At 44.6% G+C, this 24,392-nt stretch overlaps 1 protein-coding gene across 1 annotated transcript; it reads left to right on the top strand.

Moving 5' to 3' along the window:
- Positions 1-818: 818 nt before the first annotated feature.
- Positions 819-23,942, top strand: LOC134464739 (zinc finger protein 3 homolog). Its single transcript, XM_063218090.1, has 3 exons — positions 819-969; positions 16,820-17,575; positions 22,280-23,942. Exons 2-3 carry the CDS (start codon positions 16,840-16,842, stop codon positions 23,329-23,331), a joined length of 1,788 nt encoding a protein of 595 aa, XP_063074160.1. The 5' UTR covers positions 819-969; positions 16,820-16,839; the 3' UTR covers positions 23,332-23,942.
- The last annotated feature ends 450 nt before the right edge of the window (positions 23,943-24,392 follow it).

The following is a 24,392-nucleotide window of genomic DNA, read 5'->3' as shown; positions in this document are numbered from 1 at the left end:
AATAAACTAATATTCACGAGTATTACCAAAGTACAGTCATTTTTGCAGCTAAAAATGTATATGTCTGGAGATTTTAAATGGCGGACCATGGAGGAGATCCCCTTTTTCAGGTAGCCTAGGCTATGTTAAGTAGAATTTGAATGTCATAACTTAGTTTATTAATGGTGGTGGTAATTATTCATGAAAAAGGCAACATTGGTGAATGGGCAACACGAATTCTGGAAATAAACCGCTGAAAATCTTACACAGTCCAGCTTTAAAGGGACACTGTACAGGAAATGGTCAAAAAAGGTACTGCAACTATGCTGCTCATAGAAACTGGGCTGCCAAATTTGATCTTTACATCTTTACTCGGTAATAAACAAATATTTTCTAGTATGGTCCAAGTACAGTCATTTTTTGCAGCTAAAATGTCTATTTTTGGAAATTCAAAATGGCGGATCATGGAGAAGATCCCCCTTTTCATGTATGAAAAGTGCAATTTTTCCAGTCATAATGAATAGGCCTACTTAGAATTTGATGCTGGTGGTAAGTATTCATGAAAAAGGTAACATTAGTGAATGGGCAGCATGAATTCTGGAAATAAACAACTAAAAATCTCACACAGTGTCCCTTTAACTTTAAATTATTATTGTTGTTGTTGCTGTTTTTGTTGTTGTTGATTATGCTGTTGTATAATAGGAGGATTAGTATTAGCAAGTTATATCACAGCCGGTTTACAAGGTTATACTTTGAAGTAGAGATTTATTTTGACATTGAAGTTGGCCGATATCTGGTCATTCGTCACTTCCTCCCTCTCTTGCAAGGAAGTCCAAACAAACACAGCACAGCCCCGACAAGTGTAGTCAGAACATGTGTACTTTTCCGTTGTTTCTGTCACAGAAAGCGCATTCCAAGGCACGTCGCTTTCTATTACAGACCTATTTCTTCTAACAACAAAACCCCCGACTGCTTTGGATACACCAGAAGGTAGGTATTTTAGTTCATTCTGTAGGGGGTAGATCGGTGTTTAGTTCATTCAATGTTCGTGTAGCCACCGCTGCTGCTTTCCCTTTCTCTGGGGAAGGATAGTCAACACAAAGGCTGCGTCCCATTTCCACCACTTCCAGTCGTTTGGACACAGTCAAACATTGCAGTCAAACATTGCAATGCAATTAATCTTCTCTCCGACGAAAAAATACAGAATGCCAGACCGTCGTTTCCGTTGGTGTAGGCATACAAGGAGAACGAAAGAATCTCAGTGTAGGCTACTTGAAAAGTAAGTTAGCCTGCTGCCAGGTCCAAACAAGTTTTTTCTTTTTGTGGTATTGTTTCTTTGTCTGCAATATCACTGGATTCATGCCCATCCAGTGTTGCATTTTTCTTCAAGAGCTTGTAGCCTACTGATGCCAGCCTACACCGCTCCTTCGTTGACACTTCTTCTTTGAAGTCGCTGCTATTATAGACTTTACGGTGCCCATAGGCTTCAAGCAAAGAAGGTGAATCTCCTTTGCTTCAAATCTTTTTTTCCTAGAGCAACGAGCCCTTGCCCGTGGAGGAAAAGGTTTTGTGCTTGTGCTGAGGGCGATGTGGAAATGCTAATGAAAATAGGAATGCTTGTTTTCTCTGAGTGGAGACAGTAGCTATGCACCATCAACACCATAGCAACAGAAACAAAGTAAATAAAACAAACAAGACAGGTACACACCCATCAGACATATAGGCACTCTCTCCAGTGTAACCAAGACAGGTACACACCCATCAGACATATACAGTTGAGGACGATATTATTAGCCCCCCTCCTGAAATTAGACTTATCTCTTCATTGATCATTGAGAATGATCATTATTAATAAATGTACGTTATTCTGGAAACGAATACACCATGGAGATAGTATCCAATAAGTTAAATTTGGACTTTTCCATTTTCACAATGAGTTTAAACAAAAAAGTGTAAAAATGGCAAGGACAAAATTATTAGCCCCCTTATCATTAATAGTCAATGCAGTGCCATTTATGAACAAAAATTGACACCAGGCACTTTGATTAGTTGTTAACTATGTTGGCACATGGCCTACCAGGGATTTTGGCCCATTTTTTTCATTGCAAATAGTTAAGCTGGTCCAAATTGCATGGATGTTGAGGATGGACATTCATTTTCAGCACTCTTCAAATACTATCTAAAGGATTGAGGTCTGAACCACTCCATGACCATGGTTTTAGTATCCTTGAAGAACATTTGAACTATTTTGGATGCAAGTTTTGGGTTATTATCTCATTGAAAGATCCAGTGAAGATCTTAACTCCCTCTATGAGCATATTTTTGCAAGGTCACTTTCCACATTCTATCATAATTTTCCGTTTTTATGGTGCCGTACACCCAAACAAGGTTTCCTGTGGCTGAGGCTGCCACAGAATGATGCATCCACCACCATGTTTAATTGTGGAAACCATCTTATAACGATTCAAGGCCTATCCCTTTCTTCACCTGACAGAAGCAGAATTCATGCATCAAAGCAGGTGCAATTGAATATCATCAGATGAAAGCAGAGACGTTCAAAACTCATTTTTGACTTTCAAATGTTCACAGGCAAAGCTCAATAACACTCTGATATGCACTGCCTTTAGTAAAGGGGTTCTTCTGTGACGATGGCCCCAAAGCCCAATATGATGACAAGCCCTAACAACTGTCTCTCTTGGGGGGGGAAAAACTCCAGGTGAGGCCAGGTCAATAACAATCATCTAGGCAGGTGTCCAATGCTTCTTTGGTCTAATGAGGCTAAGGGGTCATTTCACGTGAAATCAGACACTTTGGGACCCGACCAACCCGGATTTCGATCATACTTGGTGTGCCTTTTCAGTAGCAAGGTAGCACCCCAGAACTGCATTGGTTTGAATCTGACACTAATATTAAGGGAGAAACAGACTAGGAAAGGTTCACATGTGAGGGTAGGACACTATACATTCAGCCTTGAATATATCAGTCAGTGTTGGTCACAAAAAGATGCCTGTGGTGTTGTTTGAAAGCTCTTTTCTGGCTCTACATATTACACAATCACCTTGGAATACAACTACTCTCAGAATATTAATTATGATAAATTGAAAAATTAAAAATTGAATATCTAAAAAACTTATATTTTAAAATGGCCAGTTCCTTGTCCAAACGTAGCCGGCAATGTCATGAGCAGCACCTAAAATGCTGGTGTTCGGTTTGTTATTCATTTCAGAGAGAATTTGACTCACATATATGGCGTCATACAGACCACTTACTAATAATATGGTAATACCATAGTAGCATCACATGACAAAACAAAAACAAAACAAAAATGGTCAGTGTCCATGGTCCCAGGTTTCAGAAACTAAGGCAGATGTCCATTTATACACACCAAATGATGATATGTGAATGTTTGAACATTCCTTCTCTGTGTACCTGTGCCATCTTCCCTTTACCGTACTTTAAAGAGATAATCAATGGCTACACTCTCATTTTGTACTCTACCAGTGCATTTGAAGCAGCAGCTGTGTCTTTTGTAGATAATGTATAAGTACGTCCCGTTGCAGTTACAGGTTCCACTACCAGAAGCACATCCTGATGATCCATGACAAGTCTATCTGGTCTGAAGGGAAAAGTGAAGGATGGAGATGGCCCATGAGGATGCAGGAAGTTCAGTTTCACCTCTCCAGTGCTCGGCATACATTCCTCAGCACATGCTAGCCACCAGTTGCCATCATATACAGCTACAACATACCCTTTGATGCTTGAAAATGTAACACATTCCTTTACTGAGCTCACTCTTTCAACTCTGCCTTCTCTGAATGCTGAAAATGGCCTAACTTCCACTGTGTCCATTGACAATGGGCAGAAGCTGTGTAGTTTTTGAGTACCTGGAATAGTTCTTGCAGATTCAAACCTTTTCAACAGGTTCTCAGCTTCATGATGGTACATCTCTGTTGTGGCAAACTGGCAATGGATCATTCACACCAAGTATGATTGAAATCCGTGTCGGTCGGGTCCCAAAGTGTCTGATTTCACGTGAAATGACCCTAAGCAGTTTCCACAGTTACACATAGTGGAAGGGCATCAAGTTTAATCTGTTATTCAGCCTCAGACACAGGGAGTCTGGGTCTGAATCTGGATTGCTGCATATGGATTGTTCCAACAACATTGTAACCCAAAGCATACATTTAGATTAGTTCAGAGGTTCTTCAAGGACACTAAAACCATGATATTGGAATCACCCGCTCATAGTCCAGTCCTCAATCCCACAGAGTCTGTGGTTAATGTCTATGCTCAGCATCCATGCGATTTGGACCAGCTAGAACACTTTGCAGTGAAGAAATGGGCCAAAATCCCTAGTGGGGCACGAGCCAACCTAGGTAGCAACTTATCAGAGCCTGTTGTCAGTTTTGGTTCATAAATGGCGCCATATTGACTATTAATGATGAGGGGGCTAATAATTTTGTCCTTGTCATTTTTGCCCTTTTTTGTTTAAACTCATCGTAACAATAGAAAAATCCAAATTCAACTCATTGAACATTATTTCAATCAGTGTATTTGTTTCCAGAATAACAGAAACGGTGAATAATGGTAATTCTTACTGAGAAATCAAGAGAAATGTCGAATTTCAGGAGGGGGGCTAATAATATCGTCCTCAACTGTAGGCACTCTCTCCAGTGTAACCAAGACAGATGCACACCAATCAGACATATAGGCACTCTCCAGTGTAACCAAGACAGGTAAGTTACACACTAGGGATGCATCGATTCCACTTTTTTGAAAACCGATACAAGTACGAGTACATTCATGTGTTTACATGCCGATACCGAGTACCGATACCGATACCTTTTACCACCAAAATACAATGAAAATATATGCATAGCCTTGTATTTTTCCACCTGTGATATTTTTATTGTCCATTTCCATGCAGATTTAAATGTTAGTAAATGTATGAGGTGGCACTTTTTTCCATGCTGCTTTCAAGTCCACAGCACGTGACAAGATTTTGCATTGTTTTGTGTAATAGCAGTATCGTTCCTGGTATCGGCAAGTGCTTGACGAGTACGAGTACAATGAGCGGTATCGGGTGCCGATACCGATACCAGTATCGGTATCGGTGCATCCGTCGTACACACCCATCAGACATATAGGCACTCTCTCCAGTGTCTCCTGAGCTTGGAAGAGAACTCCACACAACTTTTAGTTCACTAGAGATTCAATCAGTGCTTGAAGTGGGGGGTGGGCGGCGGGGGGACTCTTAATTTTCATCATCAGAGTTCAGCACTAATCTTTTCAGTGCCTTGTGCGGCATGAGGCACAGCATTACTTAAGTCAGACGCCTAATTGATTCAAATGCATTGAAATGCATGAAATTGTATCTAAGAAACGGAAAAACATGTCCTTTTTGCTGTCACGGACATGGCATTTGGTACTGATTGGCTTGTCAGAAAAGCAGGGTTCCTGCACCTCTTTTTTCCACTTCAAGCACTGGATTCAAGTATGCTGTTTTGAAAGCAATCCAGTCTGCAAATGAATTTATAGAAGATAAGATTTCACAGTCTGCATTGCCCCCGGCACATTGGAGTATATGCCAACAGTTACGTAGCTAAGCAGGCGATGGACTAGTGGTGAAAGTGAAAGTGAAAGTGAAAGCCCATTGGGAAACTCCAACTCCCCTTGTCATTGTGACACAGCACTCCACAGCACACAAGTGAACACTGCACACTGCACACAACGAAATTGCATGTATGCCTCACCCGTGCAAGGGGGCAGCCCTCAGTGGTGCCCCATGGGGAGCAGTGCGGTGGGACGGTACCATGCTCAGGGTACCTCAGTCATGGAGGAGGATGGGGGAGAGCACAACCTCTGGGATGCAAGTCTGACGCCCTAACCGCTCACCCATGGCTGCCCAGTGGCTACCATTGTGGTGTCAACAATAACGATTCAATTCGATGCGGCAAGTTCCAGAATCTATGCTGAATTTTTTGAAAGTTTCAATTAAACTTACTTCCGTGGATATTTCAGGAGCAAATAAATGTTAAATTAAATAAAAGCACTTCAAAGCATTGAAATCTGCAAGACTGATACAGAAAACAGCCAATAACATGTTGCTCAGTATCTGACTACTTGTATTGCCTCATCATGACTGATGAAACATTTGCTTTGCTTTCTGTAGAAATGTAATGCATTGCAATGCATCGTAGAATCGAATCGAATCGAATCGCTACCTCCCGAATCGTAATCGAATCGAATGGAATCACGAGGGCAGTGCCAATGCACACCACTACACTGGACCATGAAGAGTAGGTAATGGGTCATTTCACGTGAAATCAGACGCTTTGGGACCAGACCGACCCGGATTTCAATCATACTTAGTGTGCCTTTTTAGTAGCAAGGTAGCACCCCAGAACTGCATCGGTTTGAATCTGACATGAATATTAAGGGAGAAGCAGATTAGCAAAGGTTTACAAATGAGGGTAGGATTACATTCAGCCTTGATTATATCAGTTAGTGTCACAAAAAGATGTCTGTGGTGTTGTTTGAAAGCTCTTTTCTGGCTCTACATATTACACAATCAGCATGGAATACAACAACCCTCAGAATATTAATTACATCTTTTTTCATTTAAGAGATAATGGGACATAAAGGTTGAAATGAGTTGTAATGAAGTAGTAATAGAGTAGTAAATATCAAAAAAAGGCAGTGGCAGTATTTTTAATTATTTAAGTTCTAACATGAACTAATCTTTATAATAAAGCGGTTTTATCTAAGAAGAGTGCCTTGGCGTTAGGGGTGTGCAAAATAATCGTCATATCGATGCTTTTTGATACATACTATCACTATACAATGCATCGATTCATGACAAGGTATCGTGATACTTATTTTCTCAATATACTGCATGGATTCATGACAATTGATTATTTGATAACAATAAAATTCGATTTGCCACGGGTTATTTTGTTCAGTAGAGAATAGGTAATATTTCTGTTGTGATGTAAGCTCTCTCCCAGATGATAGAATGCTTAAATAGAATTAACTGACTTAAGAAAGCTACACAGCAACTGACAAATAAGCTGTATTTTACACATTTACTGAAGTAAATATCGCAATGCATCACAGTAGTACATGAATCGCAATGCATCGTGATAGAATCGCATGGTGGCATGTGTATCGTGATGCGCATTGAATCGTGAACCCTTTGCCAATACCCACCCCTACTTGGCGTCCTGCCTTTTTTTGATATTTTCTACGTCTTGGCCAAAGAGCACCTTCAAACCACCACCAGTTTTACCACTTGAACGCCGCAGCCCTCCAGCCCTCTACCTTTTTTTAGTAATAGAGTAGTGTCAGGTACAGGAATGGACTGGTCATCTGGCATAACGGGCATTTCCTGGTGGGCCCTGCACCCTCGTCTGTCCCTATTCCAGGCACTCAAAAACTACACAGCTTCTGCCCATTGTCAATGGACACAGTGGAAGCTAGACCATTTTCAGCATTCAGAGAAGGCAGGGTTAAAAGAATAAGCTCAGTAAAGGAATTTTCTAAATGTCCAAGCATCAAAGAGTATGTTGTAGCTATATATGATGGCAACTAGTGGCTAGAATGTGTTGAGGAATGTATGACGAGCACTGGAGAGGTGAAACTGAACTTCCTGCATCCTCATGGACCATCTCCATCATTCACATATTCCAATAGACATGCTGTCATGTGATATTAATATGGCATTGTCAAGTTGTTTGGTTTTGTTTAGTTTTGTTTTGAGTTTTTGTTTGTTTGTTTTTCAGTTTTGTTTGGTTTGTTTATTTTATCCTCTGTGCATTTTCCCCCAACTTGAAAAGGTGACACTGGTGGAGCTGAAGGCACTGGAATTCACTCAAGCACGGACAGGACTACTGAGTTCCGTTTTAGTTTCTCCTTTTCCTTTTTTCTTTTTATTTAGAGTTCAAGGCATTCAAGGTTCATCACAAATCAACAGGAAACAGAGCAGGTCTTTAGTCCCTTTAGTCCCTCTGCTAGGCAGCTAAAAAACCGGCTGCCTCTCCAAGTTTCAGTGTCAGTGTTGCACAGGATTTTCAAGCATTAGTCAAGCACAGCAAGCTTTTGTGTGTGACTCTTACCGTGTCTTTCCGAATGGAGTGAGGCAACCTAATTAAGAGCACCTGAGTTTGACTTTTGCCGCGTTACCAGATCAGCTGCGCTGGGGACAGCTGACGCTGATCAGCCAACGCGCGCATTACTAATTGAGTGGCTTGCGCTTAGCGCAGGTTAAACACCTCCCATTTTTTTCTATTTTTTTTCAAATTTTCTCCCGTGAATTTAAGTGAAATTAAAATAAATACAAAACTCTCATTGAACTGCACACCTCCCACTCGACCTTTACAGTAGCTATACTGGTAAGGTCGCTACTGAAGCTAAATACACTGTCAGTGACCCTTTTGCTCTTCGATGGGCAGTAGGACGACCAGACGCCGGACATCTCTGTGGAGGACGGTTGCTTGGGTCGCCCCCTTCTGGTCAGCAGCCTTCTTCGCATCAACAGCTCTCACCAGTGGAACGCAGAAACTGGGGATGACCCTCACGTTCGCATCCCTCACGATGCCCTTGCTGTCGGGGTTGGTGCTGACCACTCTGCCCAGTCTGAATTGGCCTCTCATTGCATTCTGGTCGCACAGCCAGACGATGTCTCCAACAGCCACGTTCCTCTCGGCTGTGTGCCACTTGCTTCTTATGAAGAGGTTGGGACCAGCCAGCTGACTCCAGTTTCTCCAGAACTTGCTGACTTCTGACTGCATTGCTTGGAGTCTTTTGTAAGGGTATGTGGTAAAATCAAAAGTCTTGACGTCACTACTTTGGGAGGCTCTTCCCAACAGGAGAGAGTTAGGAGTTACATACTGGACACAGTCCTCCCGGCTCTGTATCCTGGCATCAATCGGGCGTTCATTTGCAAGGTTGGCTGCCAAGTACAAAGCTGTTTGGAACTCACTGTAAGTCAGTATGGACTCCTTCCCCAAACTCTGCAACACTCTCTTCACGATGCGAACAGCAGCCTCTGCAGCACCGTTTCTGTGTGGGGAATCGGCTGGATGGATCTTCCATTCCCATGCAGTTCCATTCCTCGCAGCAGTCTCTTCCAGGGCCCCCTTGTTCTGACTGTCCAGGAACTCATTCAGATCTGCCAGGACCGGCTTTGCACCTATGAAGTTGGTGCCTGGGTCTGACCAGACCTTTCTGGGGTGTCCTCGGACTGCAGAGAATTTCTGGTAGGCCAGTAGGAAAGCTTCTGTGGACATTGCGCTGGCCAGCTCAGTGTGGATGGCTCGACTGGCCATACAACAGAAGACCACACCCCAGACCTTCATAGTCACCCTCTTCTTGACCTCGTCTTTGACCAGGTAAGGCCCGAAGAGGTCTACAGTGGTGAATTTGAAAGGTGCAGCTGGCTCAGTTCTTTCAGGAGGCAGGTCAGCCATGACTTGTTGGCACCTTCTTGCTCTTGACTTTTTGCAGAGGATGCATGCGTCAACAACCTTTTGTGCGATCCTCCTCCCTCTGATGACCCAGGCCTTCTTCCTCATTTTGAGCAGGGTCCCGGCCACTCCATCATGCGCTTCACCGTGCGACTCACGGGCCAGCAGTGTTGACACCCACGAGTCTGCCGGCAGCAGGGGGACAGCAGCATGGTCTCTTTCAAAGTTCTGCACTCTTCCTCCGCACAAAAGAAGTCCAGTGCCTTGCTCTTTGAATGCCACAAGCCTGTCTGTTGTGGTGCTGGGGAATTTGGCGCCCTCTTGTGTAGCAAGGAAAAGGGCAGTCAGTGCTTGTTGCCGCTCCCTGGCAGAGATGGTGCCACTTGATGGGACTTCCTCCCACCTTGGTCTGTTGAGGGTTCTGGTTAGCCCGAGGAACCTTTTTGCTGCCCTCCAGACGCAGGCAATGGCTTTCAGGAGTCTTGACAGGTCACTGAACCGCTCCACATCAATGAGGTTCTGAACTGCAGATCCTGCGAGCCCAAGTCCCGCTGGTTCCTGATCTTGGCTTGGTGCTTGCTTGGCAGACTGGGACCTTGTTATGGCAGCCACAAAGGCTTTCTTTTGCAGCTTGGTTATGCCTTCTCTTGCAGCAGCAGCAATTTCCTTCGCAGACTTGATGGGCCACTCTTTCACAGGCATAGTAAGGAACTTGGGACCAGTTTGCCACCCAGAGTCCTTGTCCAGGTCTTTGGGACTCCCACCTCTTATGATCAGGTCTGCGATGTTCTGCGGTCCTGGGACCCACCACCAGTCTTGAGCTTGAGAATTGCTTTGAATCTCTCCGATGCGGTTTGCAAAGAAGGTTTGGAAGCCGTAGCTCTCCCTCTGGATAGCACCCAGGACTGTCTGGCTGTCCACAAGGTGGAACCATTTCTCCACTTCAATTCTGCAGTGGGTTTCGAAATATCTCTTCAGACGGGAAGCGAACACAGCCCCACAGACTTCAGCCTTCACAGCATCTCCCTTCTGGTCTAAAGGGGTCAGCTTTGCTTTTGACTCCACCAACCTCACGACGGGATCTTGACTGCAGCGCCACCTCAGGTACATCACTGCACCATAGGCGTGCTCACTCCCGTCTGAGAATGTGATTGCAAGTGGCTTTTCAGTGCAAGATGGTGGAGTCAGAGCTCTGGAGAACTTCACTTCACAGAGCTGGACGTGCTCTTCAAAGAGTTTGATCACATCTTCTCGCAGAACATCAGGGAGTGCTGTGTCCCATGTGTCTTTGGCTGAGGAACTGCTGCCTTTGGCTTCTTGGAATGCTTTGCGCACAAGGATCGCTCCTTTTTGTTTTGCAGGAGTGACGAGGCCAGCAGGGTCATACAGTCCAGCCACTTGACTAAGCAGCTCTCTTCTAGTCAGAGGATTTGGGGTCTGAGCTCTTACTTCCTCTTGAAGGAGATTCTGGCCAAGCCGCATTTTTTTTTTCTCTTCGAGAAATTGATGGAAGACATGACATGGAGCTGGTCTTCCTGGACGAGGTAGCCAAGCCCAAGTGCTTTGTTGTCGTCGTCACCCATTTGATTGGGAAGGACCATGACTGCAGGGTTGGCTCTCCCTCTGTCCTCTGGAGGCTCCTGCCTCCCACTTTGCCCAGAGAACACCCATGGCTTGAGATGGAACCCTCCGGCTTTGAGAATGCGTTCTACATTGGTGGTAGTGGCTTTCAGGCGATTGAGGTCATTGTTGGAGGTCAAAAGGTCGTCGATATAGCTGTCTTGCTGCAGTACTCGCCGCTCTTGCTCAAGGTGCATGAACTGAGGGAGGTTGGATGTTTCCCGCATGGCAAGCTGTGCAATGCATCCCGCAGGCTTGTCTCCGATATTCACCCTTGTGATGGCATACACTCCGATCTCCTCATCTTCAGTGTCCCGCCACAGGAACCTGTGCAGATGTACTTCACGATCCTCCAGCCAGACTGAGTTGTACATCTTTTTGATGTCACCCAGAGCAGCAAACACTCCACTTCGGAGTCTTAGGAGGACTGCTCGAATGGGGTTTAGGACGTCCGGTCCCTTCATGAGCATGTCATTCAGGCTCACTCCTCTGCATTTTTGACTGCTGTTCCAGACGAGCCGGACTGGAGTTGTGACTGAGTGAGGGTTTGGTGCTATGAGGTGACTCGCATACCACACAGGTCCGACCCAGCTGGCGATGGCTTGCTCAGACAGCTTGACTGCAGCTCCTCGGGAGACCATGTCGTGCACCTGGGCAGTGTAGGCTGCTTTCCACTTGGGCTCCTTTGAGAGGTGTCGTTCTGTTCTGAGGAATGTTGCCTCCACAGCTCCCCTATTGTTAGGGAGTGAAGCTGGGTCTTCTAGCCATGGATATTTGGCGTGCCAGTGTGGGTCTTTGCTGTGATGGTCACTTGTGACATAGGTGAGCCCTCCTTTCACTACTTCAAGTTCCCGTTCCTCAGCAAGTGTCATCTCTTTGCCCCCTGGTTGGCAATTTCCGCAACGGCAGCCTCCACATCTTGGCTCGCAGGCAGCGCCGATGCTGTCCCACCTCCACCACTCCAGGAAGTCCCGGCCGGTGGTCAGAGTTGCGGCTTCCTGAACATCATGGCAAGGCTGGATGGTTGGCAGCAGTTGAATGGGAGGCCTGGCTGAGAGTTCCTCATACTTGGTGGCAGCAGTTCGCATTGACCGGGCAAAGTGCGTTCCCGACGTGTGGGCTGACATTTTGACGTCTTCAAAGAGGTCTGGGTGAGTGCCTCCGACTGTCTTTCCCAAGGGTCCATCCCAGAGCACCAGGTCTCCAATGACCCTGATCCGCTGTGGTGCCAGCTTGCCCTCTCTGTGGCTTATCAGAAGGTAAATTTCTTTGGGTCTGGTGAGCTCGGCTATGGGTATGTCTGGGAACAGTCGATGCAGTTGTTGAGCCGTTACACTGTTGTGGACGTCAGCTATGTTGTCCAGCCCGTAACAGATCAACTGGTGAGACTGCAGGCCACCTTTTGGGGACTTGACCCGGACTTTCAACAGGTACCTCTTCGTCTCCACGTGGAATTTCATACCTCCGACTCCGTGGACGACGAGGGTCATCTCTTCACTGCGTAGGTTGAGTCTGCCAGCTGCCTTGTGAGTAATATAATTGGTGTCCGAGGCCAGGTCAATCAAGGTGCCAATTTGTTGCCCAGCGTTTGCGTTCACTTCAAGGAGCATCATTATGACGGGGAGTTCTCTCAGACCGTATTGTAGGAGGAGGCTAGATGGTTCACTTGCTGTACTCAGTGTCCTTGAGGTGGAATTGGAGAAGACATCTCTGCACTGCTTTGCAAGTTCAGCTGGGAGCTTGTTGATGAATTCTTCCTGGTCAACAGTGTATCCTTTTTCTCTCTGCTTTTGGGTGATCACTCCTCAGTGCAGTGGTGGTTCGTGGAGCAGCATTGAGACAGAGGTAATAATGGTGGTCTGGGCGGCGTCCATCTTTGCAGTCCGGGTGCTTACACAGGTAGGTGGATTTGCAGAACACCCGGCTGTCATGAACTTCCAGACACCTCTCGCATGCGCCCAGCTTCTTGACAGCGGCGTTCTTTTCTGCTGGTTTCAGGGCCCGGAACTGCTTGCAGAAGTACAGCTTCCGTTTGTGCTTCCAGTCGCCGCAGACGACGCATCCAGAGACTGCATCACCGGACTTGGTGGCTCTTGTTCTGGCGTGCCTTGGCTCAGACCGGGTTTCCCTTTTTGGCTCCTCCTCCTTCAGGTGCTCGAGCTGCTCATAGATGGTTTCTTGATCTTTAAGGAAGGCCAGGAGACTGTCGAACCTGTTGCCAGGGACCACTGCATTTTTTGGATCCGCTGCATGCACCAGCCACTCTTTCTTCAGGGTTTCTGGAAGCTTGTTCTCGATGGATTTTGTGACGAGAGGATTCTTCATTGCTCCTGCGTCTCCGAGGTCACATAAATCCTTCAGGGCTTTCTCATCAGTCTGAATGAGCTCCACTATTTTCCGTGGTTGATGGCTCTTGACAGCCGGCATCCTTTGCACCTCCTCCACTATTTCGACGGCAATAGCTGTTTGGTTGCCAAACCGGTTCTCCAAGATGCGGAAGATGTCGGCTGCTTCCTGGTAGCTTGAGAGCCTCAGGTCTCGAGTGATTCTTTCTTCCAGGCTATCCAGCAACTGAAATTTCTTCACTTCTTTTGAGCCTGAGGGCTCACCTTGCTTCTGCAGGGCTTCCCAATCCTTCCTCCATCTATGGAAATCTCGTTTGTTTCCGGAAAATTTTGGGAGTGCGGTTGGTTTGAGTCGGATGGCAGGCACGAGTGGAGCGTGAGAGACAGGGGTGGGTTGTCGCTTCTCCTTCAGTTTCTCAGCAATGAAGTCTGCCTTCCTGGCTGTAAGTGCGGGGATCCTTTGGATGAGGTCGCTCAGGCGGTCCAGAATGTTTTGCTTTTGACCAGGTGGGACCCATCGCTTCCACCGTTCGAAAGCCTCTTTCGCCGCTTCGGTCAGGTCTCGGAAGTGGACCAGCAGGAATTCGTAGCCCTCTAGGCTGTTGTTGGGGTCTACTGTGCCTGTGCGTTTGCCCTCCCCCTCGGCCACTTGGAGCGCGGTGAGAATTTCTTTTTCGCCGTAGTCGGACCACAGCACATCTTGGAGTAGACCTTTCAGTTGGTTCAACCGCTCCTCACACTCACCAGCGGTCTTTGTGAGGTCAGCCCTTTGATCTTGTGGTAACTCCCCCTCCTCTTCCTCCAGATCTTCGAGGAGTTTGGCTTCCACATCATCGTTGGCCTCCCAGACCCTTTCTGCAGCCTTTGAGAGCGTGTTGAATGCTTCTTCTAGCTCTACAGCTGGCTTGTCCCTGTAGGTCCTCTGCAGTGTGTTTGCCAGCCGGGTGAAAGTCCTTTTTGCCACGGCCCGATCCTTCTTGAGCTCATCGGCAGACATTTCTCCCGCTGTAGACTGTGGCTCACTGGCAGGGTAAGTGTTTGTCGTTGTGTGCGCTTCTGTTTCGGTCTTGCGCTTTCTTGCCTTTCTCCGCATCGACAGCAAGGCTCCCTAGTTGTCCTCCAGCTCCTGGCTCAGTGGTTCCCCACGTCCTTGGCTGCTGGATCTCGACGTCAGGGCCTCACGTTGTCGTCAGGATGGCTTCCTTCCGGTTCCAGGTCCTGGTCCCGGTTTTTTACTGTCAAGTTGTTTGGTTTTGTTTAGTTTTGTTTTGAGTTTTTGTTTGTTTGTTTTTCAGTTTTGTTTGGTTTGTTTGTTTTATCCTCTGTGCATTTCCCCCCAACTTGAAAAGGTGACACTGGTGGAGCTGAAGGCACTGGAATTCACTCAAGCACGGACAGGACTACTGAGTTCCGTTTTAGTTTCTCCTTTTCCTTTTTTCTTTTTATTTAGAGTTCAAGGCATTCAAGGTTCATCACAAATCAACAGGAAACAGAGCAGGTCTTTAGTCCCTTTAGTCCCTCTGCTAGGCAGCTAAAAAACCGGCTGCCTCTCCAAGTTTCAGTGTCAGTGTTGCACAGGATTTTCAAGCATTAGTCAAGCACAGCAAGCTTTTGTGTGTGACTCTTACCGTGTCTTTCCGAATGGAGTGAGGCAACCTAATTAAGAGCACCTGAGTTTGACTTTTGCCGCGTTACCAGATCAGCTGCGCTGGGGACAGCTGACGCTGATCAGCCAACGCGCGCATTGCTAATTAAGTGGCTTGCGCTTAGCGCAGGTTAAACACCTCCCATTTTTTTCTATTTTTTTTCAAATTTTCTCCCGTGAATTTAAGTGAAATTAAAATAAATACAAAACTCTCATTGAACTGCACAGGCATTATCATATTATTACTAGGTGATTTGTATGATGCCATATTTTTGAGTCCCATTATCTCTGAAATGAATAAAGAACCAAACACCAGCATTTCAGGTGTTGTTCATGACATTGCAGGCTATGTTTAGACAAGAAACCGGCTTTTTTAGATATTCAATTTTTCAATTTGTCATAATTCATATTCTGAGGGTTGTTGTATCCCAAGGTGATTGTGTAATTTGTAGAGCCAGAAAAGAGCTTTCAAACAACACCACAGACAGCTTTTTGTGACTAACACTGACTGATATAATCAAGGCTGATAGTGTCCTATCCTCGCATGTCAAGTCAAGTCAAGTCAAGTAGGTTTTATTGTCAATTTCTTTACATGCACTGGTCATACAAAGAATTTGAAATTACATTTCTTGCTTTCCCATACAGACATAGACTAATCTAGGTAAGGACATAGACAGTATAGACATAGACAGTACTTATACATGGACTTAAGACAGTATGGACATAGACAGTGCTCATACAGACATTTAAAGTGCAAGACTGGACAACAGAAGACTTGTAGAGGACATACATTAAGAGGTATTGTTGTGCTTTTGTGCTTTTCCTAAAAAAAGTCCTTTATAGCGTTCTGACATGGTAATAGTAGCATTTTGAAGAAAAATAAATATTAAAAAGGTCTGTCAAGTACACCAGCAGCTGTGTGTGTGTGTGTGTGTGTGTGTGTGTGTGTGTGTGTGTGTGTGTGTGTGTGTGTGTGTGTGTGTGTGTTTAGTGCAGGTAGAAGGTGCGGTGTGCGTCTGTGTGTGTGTTCGTGTGTCTGTGTGTGTGTGTGTGTGTGTCAGTGTGTTTATGTTTGGGTTTAGTGCAGAAAGTGCAGTGTGCTTGTGTGTGTGTGTGTGTGTGTGTGTGTGTGTGTGTGTGTGTGTGTGTGTGTGTGTGTGTGTGTGTGTGTGTGTGTGTGTGTGTGTGTGTGTGTGTGTGTGTGTGTGTGTGTGAACCTTTCCTAGTCCGTTTCTCCCTTAATATTGGTGTCCAATTCAAACCAATGCAGTTCTGGGGTGCTACCTTGCTACCGGATCCCAAAGAGTCTGATTTCACGTGAAATGACCCTAATGTCATCAGCAGTCTCATAGTGTCATTATATGCAACTGTTAGCTTCTAGGAGCTGCTTGACTTCCACCACAAGGGGGCAGTAAACATGGGTGTACAGAAGGCTTTAAAGCATTCCAGGTCATGCGCATTTGTATAACGGAGAGAGAGAGAGAGAGAGAGGGAGATAGAGAGAGGGAGAGAGAGATTGAAGGAGCCCAGGTGTGCATAATTATTATGCAACTTTGGCAACAAAATAGATCTAACAAAATACTCTTGAAAATCTGTGAACAAGGGGATGTGGCCGTCTTGAGATTGCCATGATTTTGGTAACGTCAGCACAGAAGTATCACAAGCACCATTTGACTGGCACAGTAATTAAAATGAGGTTGGGTAGCACATGTAAAAATCACAGACTTTGTCAGTAATTGTCATGATATTTCTGTCCACTTTTAAAGGTTTAAAGGAGGCCTCAAAGATGCCCTCTGCAGAAGTCAACTCTCCATCCCAGCTGATGAGGAGCATCAAAGAAGAGACAGAGGAGTTCAGCTTAGCTGACTCTCCATCCCAGCTGAACATAAAAGAAGAGAGAGAAGAGTTCACTGCTTTTACAGAACAACTGAACGTAAAAGAAGAGAGAGAAGAGTTCCCTGGTTCTCCTGAACAGCTGGAGATGAAAGAAGAGAGAGAAGAGTTCCCTGGTTCTCCAGAACAGCTGGAGATAAAAGAAGAGAGAGAAGAGTTCCTTGCTTTTTCAGACCAGCTGAACATAAAAGATGAGAGAGAAGAGTTCCTGGCTTCTCCCGATCAGCTGAGCGTAAAAGAAGAGACAGAGCAGTTCCCCGGTTCTCCACCTCAGTTCCCTGGTTCTCTAGAGGAGACAGAGCAGTTCCCCGGTTCTCCACCTCAGTTCCCTGGTTCTCCCGATCAGCTGAGCGTGAAAGAAGAGACAGAGCAGTTCCCTGGTTCTCTAGAGGAGACAGAGCAGTTCCCTGGTTCTCTAGAGGAGACAGAGCAGTTCCCTGGTTCTCTAGAGGAGACAGAGCAGTTCCCTGGTTCTCTAGAGGAGACAGAGCAGTTCCCTGGTTCTCTAGAGGAGACAGAGCAGTTCCCTGGTTCTCTAGAGGAGACAGAGCAGTTCCCTGGTTCTCCACCTCAGTTCCCTGGTTCTCCACCTCAGGGGAGCGGCATAAGAGAGGACGGCAGGAAATCTGGTAAGACATCCCATGAAAGGCGACGTATAGTATTGTGTAGTACAAAGCGGATTCCAAAAAAGTTGGGACACTTTGTATGTTGTGAATAAAATCAAAATGCTGGCATTTTCAAAACATTCAATATGTTAACAAGGTACAACATTATGTACAGACAACAAATCAGTTGTTAAAGTCAAGCAGAATTATTGTTTTGAGGTAATCATGTGATCATTTAAAATTTCACCCTTGGAACAAATCCCAAAAAAGTTGGGACAGGGCCAATAAAATGCTTTTTATATTGGATAAGACTAAACACAACACAAGGGATGAGACTGAACAGTTAAATACTTTGACTGATGGCATAATTTTATTGAAAAATTAGATATTTTGATGTGCGAGACATGATTTCAGCAGCTCAACTGATAGGTGTGTTCTTCAACTTGTTTACCTTTTTGTTATGCTTAATATGTGGCATATCCTGACTGCAAGAAAACAATTTTGTGACCTGTTTACTCTTATGATGGAACCACACTGTTGGAACATAGTAGAGATTGAAATTTGCCACCATTATGGGGCAATATCTAAAGGTGGTGCTCCAAAATATAATGCCTTGGTAGCTATGTTTGCTGTTTAAAGTCTGTATGTATCATTCAACATTCATTTTAATGCTCTACATGAGTAAGAAGATCCTAACCAAGTCACCTCTGCACCCTCTTACCATCATATATGCTGTCTTTCAGACTGACCACTAAATCAAGCTGAAGTATTCATTTTCTATATAACCTGGAGGGTGCATGACTCCATAATTTTCAAAAAGGATTAAACATTTTCCATTCTGTATTCAGAGGACAGTTTCACATGTCTCCTAGGTCCATAGAATGAGCTTTTCCGCATGCAACACTGTTTAATGTCTGCATCATGTGCATTAATCAAATGTTGTGTTTATGGTCATTGTTGGAGTGTCATAGTTTGCTTATTGACCACGAGTATGTCATGATCTCATAACTCGTGCAATGATTACACAGAACTCTATATTACGGAAATAGGCCTTATATGCCTGCAATTTTGATACTTCAATCTTTCTGTGTAATAGATAAGTAATTAGTCCCTCAAAATCTTCGCTGCTGAGTGCCACAGCCTCTATGTGATGGTATTTTATTTGTGCATTTACAGTATGTTGGCAGTCAATATAGTTCCTTTTAAAATATTCTTCCTTGTGTGATTTTTAGAATTATCCAACTATTACAACATGTTTTGGCCCTGTCCCAATTTTTTTGAGATTTTTTGCATGGGTCAAATTTTAAATGATCACATAATTGCATCAAAACAATAATTCTGCTTGACTTTAACAACTAATATGTTGTCTGTACATAATGCTCTAACTTATTAACATATTAGATGTTTTGAAAATGCCAGCATTTTGATTTTATTCACAGAATACAAAGTGTCCCAACTTTTTTGGAATCCGCTTGTATCATCATTTAGTCATGGGGCTATTTTGGAAATCGTTCAGTTGTTTTACATATTTAGGCCTTCCAGCTCCAAAAAAGACTTGAATTTATGAATTGACACTTTGGGGGTGCGCTGTCCTATCAAATAAAGGCATAAAAAGCTCCTAAAAATATATAATAAAAAAAAAAGGGAGACAATTTGGGACCCGACCGACACAGATTTCAATCATACTTGCTGTGCCTGATTAGTAGCACCCCAGAACTGCACATTTGTGTGAATCTGACACCAATATTAAGGGACACTGTGCAGGAAATGGTCAAAAAAGGTACTGCAACTATGCTGCTCATTGAAACTGGGCTGCCTATTGCCAAATTTGATCTTTACATGAAAGTTTATTCAGTAATAAACAAATATTTTCAAGTGTGGTCCAAGTACAGTCATTTTTGCAGCTAAAAATGGCTATTTTTGGAAATTCAAAATGGCGGACCATGGAGAAGATCCCCCTTTTCATGTATGAAAAGTGCAATTTTTCCAGTCATACTGAATACTCAGAATTTGATGCTGGTGGTAAATATTCATGAAAAAGGTAACATTAGTGAATGGGCAGCATGAATTCTGGAAATAAACAACTAAAAATCTCACACAGTGTCCCTTTAAGGGAGAACACTATGCATTCAGCCATGATTATATCAGTCAGTGTAAGTCACAAAAGATCTCTGTGGTGTTATTTGAAAGCTCTTTTCTGGCTCTACAAATTACACACACAGTATGGAATACAGCAACCCTTAGAATATGAATTGAAATGAAATGAAAAATTGAATATCAAAAAAACGTATGTTTAAAAATGGCTGGTTTCTTGTCTAAACATCGATTCGATTCACATTTCTTGGATGGATTCGATTCTGATCCAGAATGTGACAATCCTATTCAATTCGGGCAGGGCTAGGTTTATGTTAGCCTTGCGCGCCGTCTTAGGTACTTCCGCCAAGACATGAATACGAAATGGAAATGGTAGTCAGAGTCCTGCACGGGTCCATTTTTTTATACCCGGACCCACCCATGCCCGTGCAGTGCATTACCCACCCACCCGTAAACCCGTGGTAATTTCAAAGTTAAATCCGTACCCACCCGGACCCGTTAATATTCTACCCGTTACCCACCCGTGCCCGTGAAAAAATACTTCAAATCGAAAGTAGGCATGACGTGACTGTCATAACGGCTGCGGTGATATCAAAAATAGGTAAAATAGATAGATAAATCTAAATTAGGGATGTGCATTTGATTGATGGACTCCCACCGTCATCCCTTGAAAACATGTAGCCTAAATTCCGCTGACGTATCATAAAGAGTTCAATACTTATTTACAGTGGCCTTCCAGCTACAGCACCAGGGGGGAGCACTAGCTTGAAAATGCTGTCGAGTGTAGCCTACACCTCTGAACGTCCAGCAGCACGTTCACTGGAAGAGGGAGTCTGTGCGTCCGTGACGAGAAATATTTCTCACTCCCTTCCCCTCCTTCCATTCTCGTGGCACGGCAAAGTAAACCCCACTGAACAGTTGTTCACTAGTTGGGCTGCATTAGAACTAGTTAGCAATTGACATTGTTGACAGACAGTATCCTGATTCGCATGGCTACAGGGGTGGCTTTTACTTCGGAAAAGTTTGTTTTACAAATCCGAAGCAACGCCATATGAAACGACCCCCAAATAGTTGCAGTATAGTGTGAGCCAGATAAAATCACCTCAGCTAAAGAGTACTCATAGTTTACTTCGCTTGTTAGCTTATCATTATTAGCGTTAGAGATATTGAAATAACCTGCCATTGTTGACGCTGACATTGGCAAACAGCTAGGCATTACAAGTAGCTTACCTTGCAGAAGTTTACGCTGGCCAAATCAGACGCAAATTGATGTGACATTATTCCCGAACAGTTGCAGATGACAGTCCATGTTTACAAAACCATCACCAATTGCAGATTTACAGTGTCAACGATTTATTTATGAATGCCCAATGCCCATTCCTGAAATGCACGAGATGCGTGGCTTCTCCCTGGCTGTGTGTGTGTCGTGTCGGCGGGGGCGGGACGCTTTCAGACACACTCGCCTGTGTTGGAAATGAAAGATGAGCATCGTATCTAGAACTACCAGAGAAATTAGAATACAGGGGAGCTACTAGGTTAATTTAATGTAACCCTGCAGTAGTTTTCATTTGTGACATTCGAATATTCGTGCACATCCCTAATCTAAATAGATACAAATCTAAATCTAAATAGATAAAAAAGAAAATAGCCCGAGCTACCCACCCGTATTTTAACCTACCCGCCCGCATACCCACCCGTGAAATTTCGGAACGTTAAAACCCCGCCCGTTTGGGCAACTATTTACCCGTACCCGTGGGTACCCGTGGGTACCCGACCCGGTGCAGGACTCTGATGGTAGTATTATGGGATGGTCAGGACCAGGCTAGGTTTATGGATGGGTAAGTGATAACATGTTTTTTTTTATCTCAGAACATCTGCAATGTAAATGGCTGATGCAGACTGGATTGAAATATCGCAGTAAACAAATTAAACATAGGGGCAGGGGTAGAACTTCTAGGGGTAAGCTAGAACTTCACTTGCTGTTGTGACAAGCAGGGTTGCCAGATGAGGCTGATGATTTCCAGCCCCAAAAAAATGCTCAAAACGCGCCTAGAAGCACAAAATCCCGCCCAATTCTATTGATTTCTATGGCTAAAATTGGAAGGGTTTTCTGCTAAATGCCATTTTTACCCGCACACGGCCATCCTAAACAGCCCAATTGGGTGGGAAACAGCCCAATCTGGCAACACTGGTGACAAGTCTTGTTTGATTGATTTCATATTAAAGGACCAGTTTGGTCCATTTCAACATGCAGTTGTAATGCTCACACTACCCTGGACTTGTCAGTACCTGAGTTTTTTTTTTTCTTCTTCAGCCTTTTCGGAGATCTTGGTCATTGTAATGGAGGCAGCTCTTTGTTTGCATTTCATAAAAAACATGTTTATTTTTTCCCAAAAACATCTGAAAGGTTTTACAACATCAGCAGACAACTAGCAAACAGCGGTACCTTATGGGAAAATATTTGGAGTAACAAACGCTGGCCCTTTAGAATAGCTCATATCTCGGAAAGGGCTTAGCCGAAAAATGTGGCATCACCGGGTACTGACAAGTCCAGGATAGCGTAAGCAATACAACAGCATATTGAAATTGACTGAACTGGTCCTTTAATATTAATTTCCATTCTACTCTTCACAGGGCGTCAGATCCTCTGCAGCGGAGCGGAGTTTTCTGGAGAAACACATTTTGCTGCCCAACACAGAGAGACCATACCCGTGCCTTCTGATGCCCTCCTCAAAGAGACCATACCCGTGCCTTCTGATGCCCTCCACAGAGAGGCCATACTCGTGCCTTCTGATGCCCTCCTCAAACGGCGTCCGTACCGCACCCCTGAGCGGCCGTACCCTTGCAGCCAGTGTAAGAAGAGCTTTTGGCTGAAAGCAGACCTCCAATACCACAGTCGCATTCACACAGGGGCACTTTCATGCACCGACTGTGGAAAAACCTTCTCTAACTCTTTTAACTTTTCCTCACATCGTCGCATTCATACTGGAGAGAAGCCATACGCTTGCAGTCAGTGTGACAGGAGCTTTAGGACAAAAGCAGAGCTCCAGCGACACCAGCCTGTTCACACAGGGGAGAGGCCGTACGCTTGCACTCAGTGTGACAGTAGCTTTATTGAAAAAAAACAGCTAAAAGACCACCTAGGTGTTCACACAGAGCAGAAACCATTTTTATGCACAGACTGCGGAAAGAGTTTCTCACATATTTCTAACCTCTATGCACATTGTCGCATTCACACTGGAGAGAGGCCATATGCTTGCAGTCAGTGTGGCAAGAGCTTTAGGACAACACAAAGCTTCAAAATCCATCAGCGTGTTCACACAGGAGAGAAACCATATTCATGCACAGACTGTGGAAAGAGTTACTCACAATCCTCTAGTCTTGTCAAACATCGTCTCTTTCACACTGGAGAGAGGCCGTACTCTTGCAGTCAGTGTGACAAGACCTACAAGACAAAATTAAACCTCCGAATCCACCAGCGTTTTCACACGGGGGAGAGGCCATTTTCATGCACAGACTGTGGAAAGAGTTTCTCACAGTCTTCTAGTCTCCGCACACATTGTCGAATTCACACTGGAGAGAGGCCATATGCTTGCAGTCAGTGTGACAAGAACTATAAGACAAAAAGAGAGCTCCAAGTCCACCAGCGTGTTCACACAGGGGAGAAACCATTTTCATGCACCTAATGTGGAAGAAGCTTCTCACGGTCCTCTCACCTCCGCAAACATAGTCAAATTCACACTAAAGAGAGACCATAAGCTTGCACTAGAGAGAGGCCATAAGCTTGCACTAGAGAGAGACCATAAGCTTGCCGTCAGTGTGACAAGAGCCTCAAGACGGAACGAAACCTCCAAATGCATCAGTGTATTCACACAGGGGAGAAACCATGTTCATGCAATGACTGTGGAATGAGTTTCTCAGTCTTTTGACCTGAAGAGAGGCTTGTCGTCACACTTGAGAGAAGCCATACGCTTGCAGCTAGTGTGAAAAGAGCTCCTCACACTCTTCTAACCTTAATGTCTTACTGCAGCCACTAGGCTTCTGTAGTGGACGCCGGGGTCCACATTTTCAATTTTGAAGTTTGCTGCTCGTGTATGCCGCCAATTTACCATGTATGAACTGGTTGCAAGAAACAAATCGCCTTCCTCCATGTAATTGCGAGGCGGAACCAGCCTATTAAGCTTAGCCAGCAGAGTCAGCCGCTATTGACTTTAATGGGAAATGCCATCCTTCTCGAACTCTTTAAATGTGATTAAGATATTATGTGGGGGTGAATAAAGTCATTCTTTCACTTTCAGATGTCTGGAAAATGGCCTTGGTTGTGTTGAAATAACCAGGTACACCAGTACCTTCTCCCCCCATATGAATCCACCGTAATGCAAGCCAACTCTTATGAGGCTTCCAAAACAATTTGACACTTAATGCGCCATAGAGGCCCTATGAATGTGCAATTTGATACATAATGCACCATAGAGCTCTATGAATGTCCGATTTGACAGTAATATTCCATAGAGGATCTATAAATGTGTGATTTGACACATACGGTAATATTCCATAGAGGCTCTATGAATGTGCAATTTGATAGTAATATTCCATAGAGGCTCTATGAATGTGCGATTTGATACAGTAATATTCCATAGAGGCTCTATGAATGTGCGATTTCACTCTTAATGTTCCACGGAGGCTTTATGAATCTGTTCTCTACCGAGTAGCATTTGGCCTCATATGCATCATTTTGCATCACTTG

This window comes from Engraulis encrasicolus, chromosome 15, assembly GCF_034702125.1.
Source record: "Engraulis encrasicolus isolate BLACKSEA-1 chromosome 15, IST_EnEncr_1.0, whole genome shotgun sequence".
Classification (NCBI taxonomy): domain Eukaryota; kingdom Metazoa; phylum Chordata; class Actinopteri; order Clupeiformes; family Engraulidae; genus Engraulis; species Engraulis encrasicolus.
The sequence above is the reverse complement of the archived record's forward strand: the minus strand, read 5'-3'. Positions and strand labels throughout refer to the sequence as shown.

Coding starts and splice junctions, on each gene's coding strand:
- LOC134464739 (XM_063218090.1), top strand. CDS start 16,840: ATGCCCTCTGCAGAAGTCAACTCTCCATCCCAGCTGATGAGGAGCATC. Junction 17,576..22,279: donor AGAGGACGGCAGGAAATCTG/GTAAGACATCCC, acceptor TACTCTTCACAG/GGCGTCAGATCCTCTGCAGC.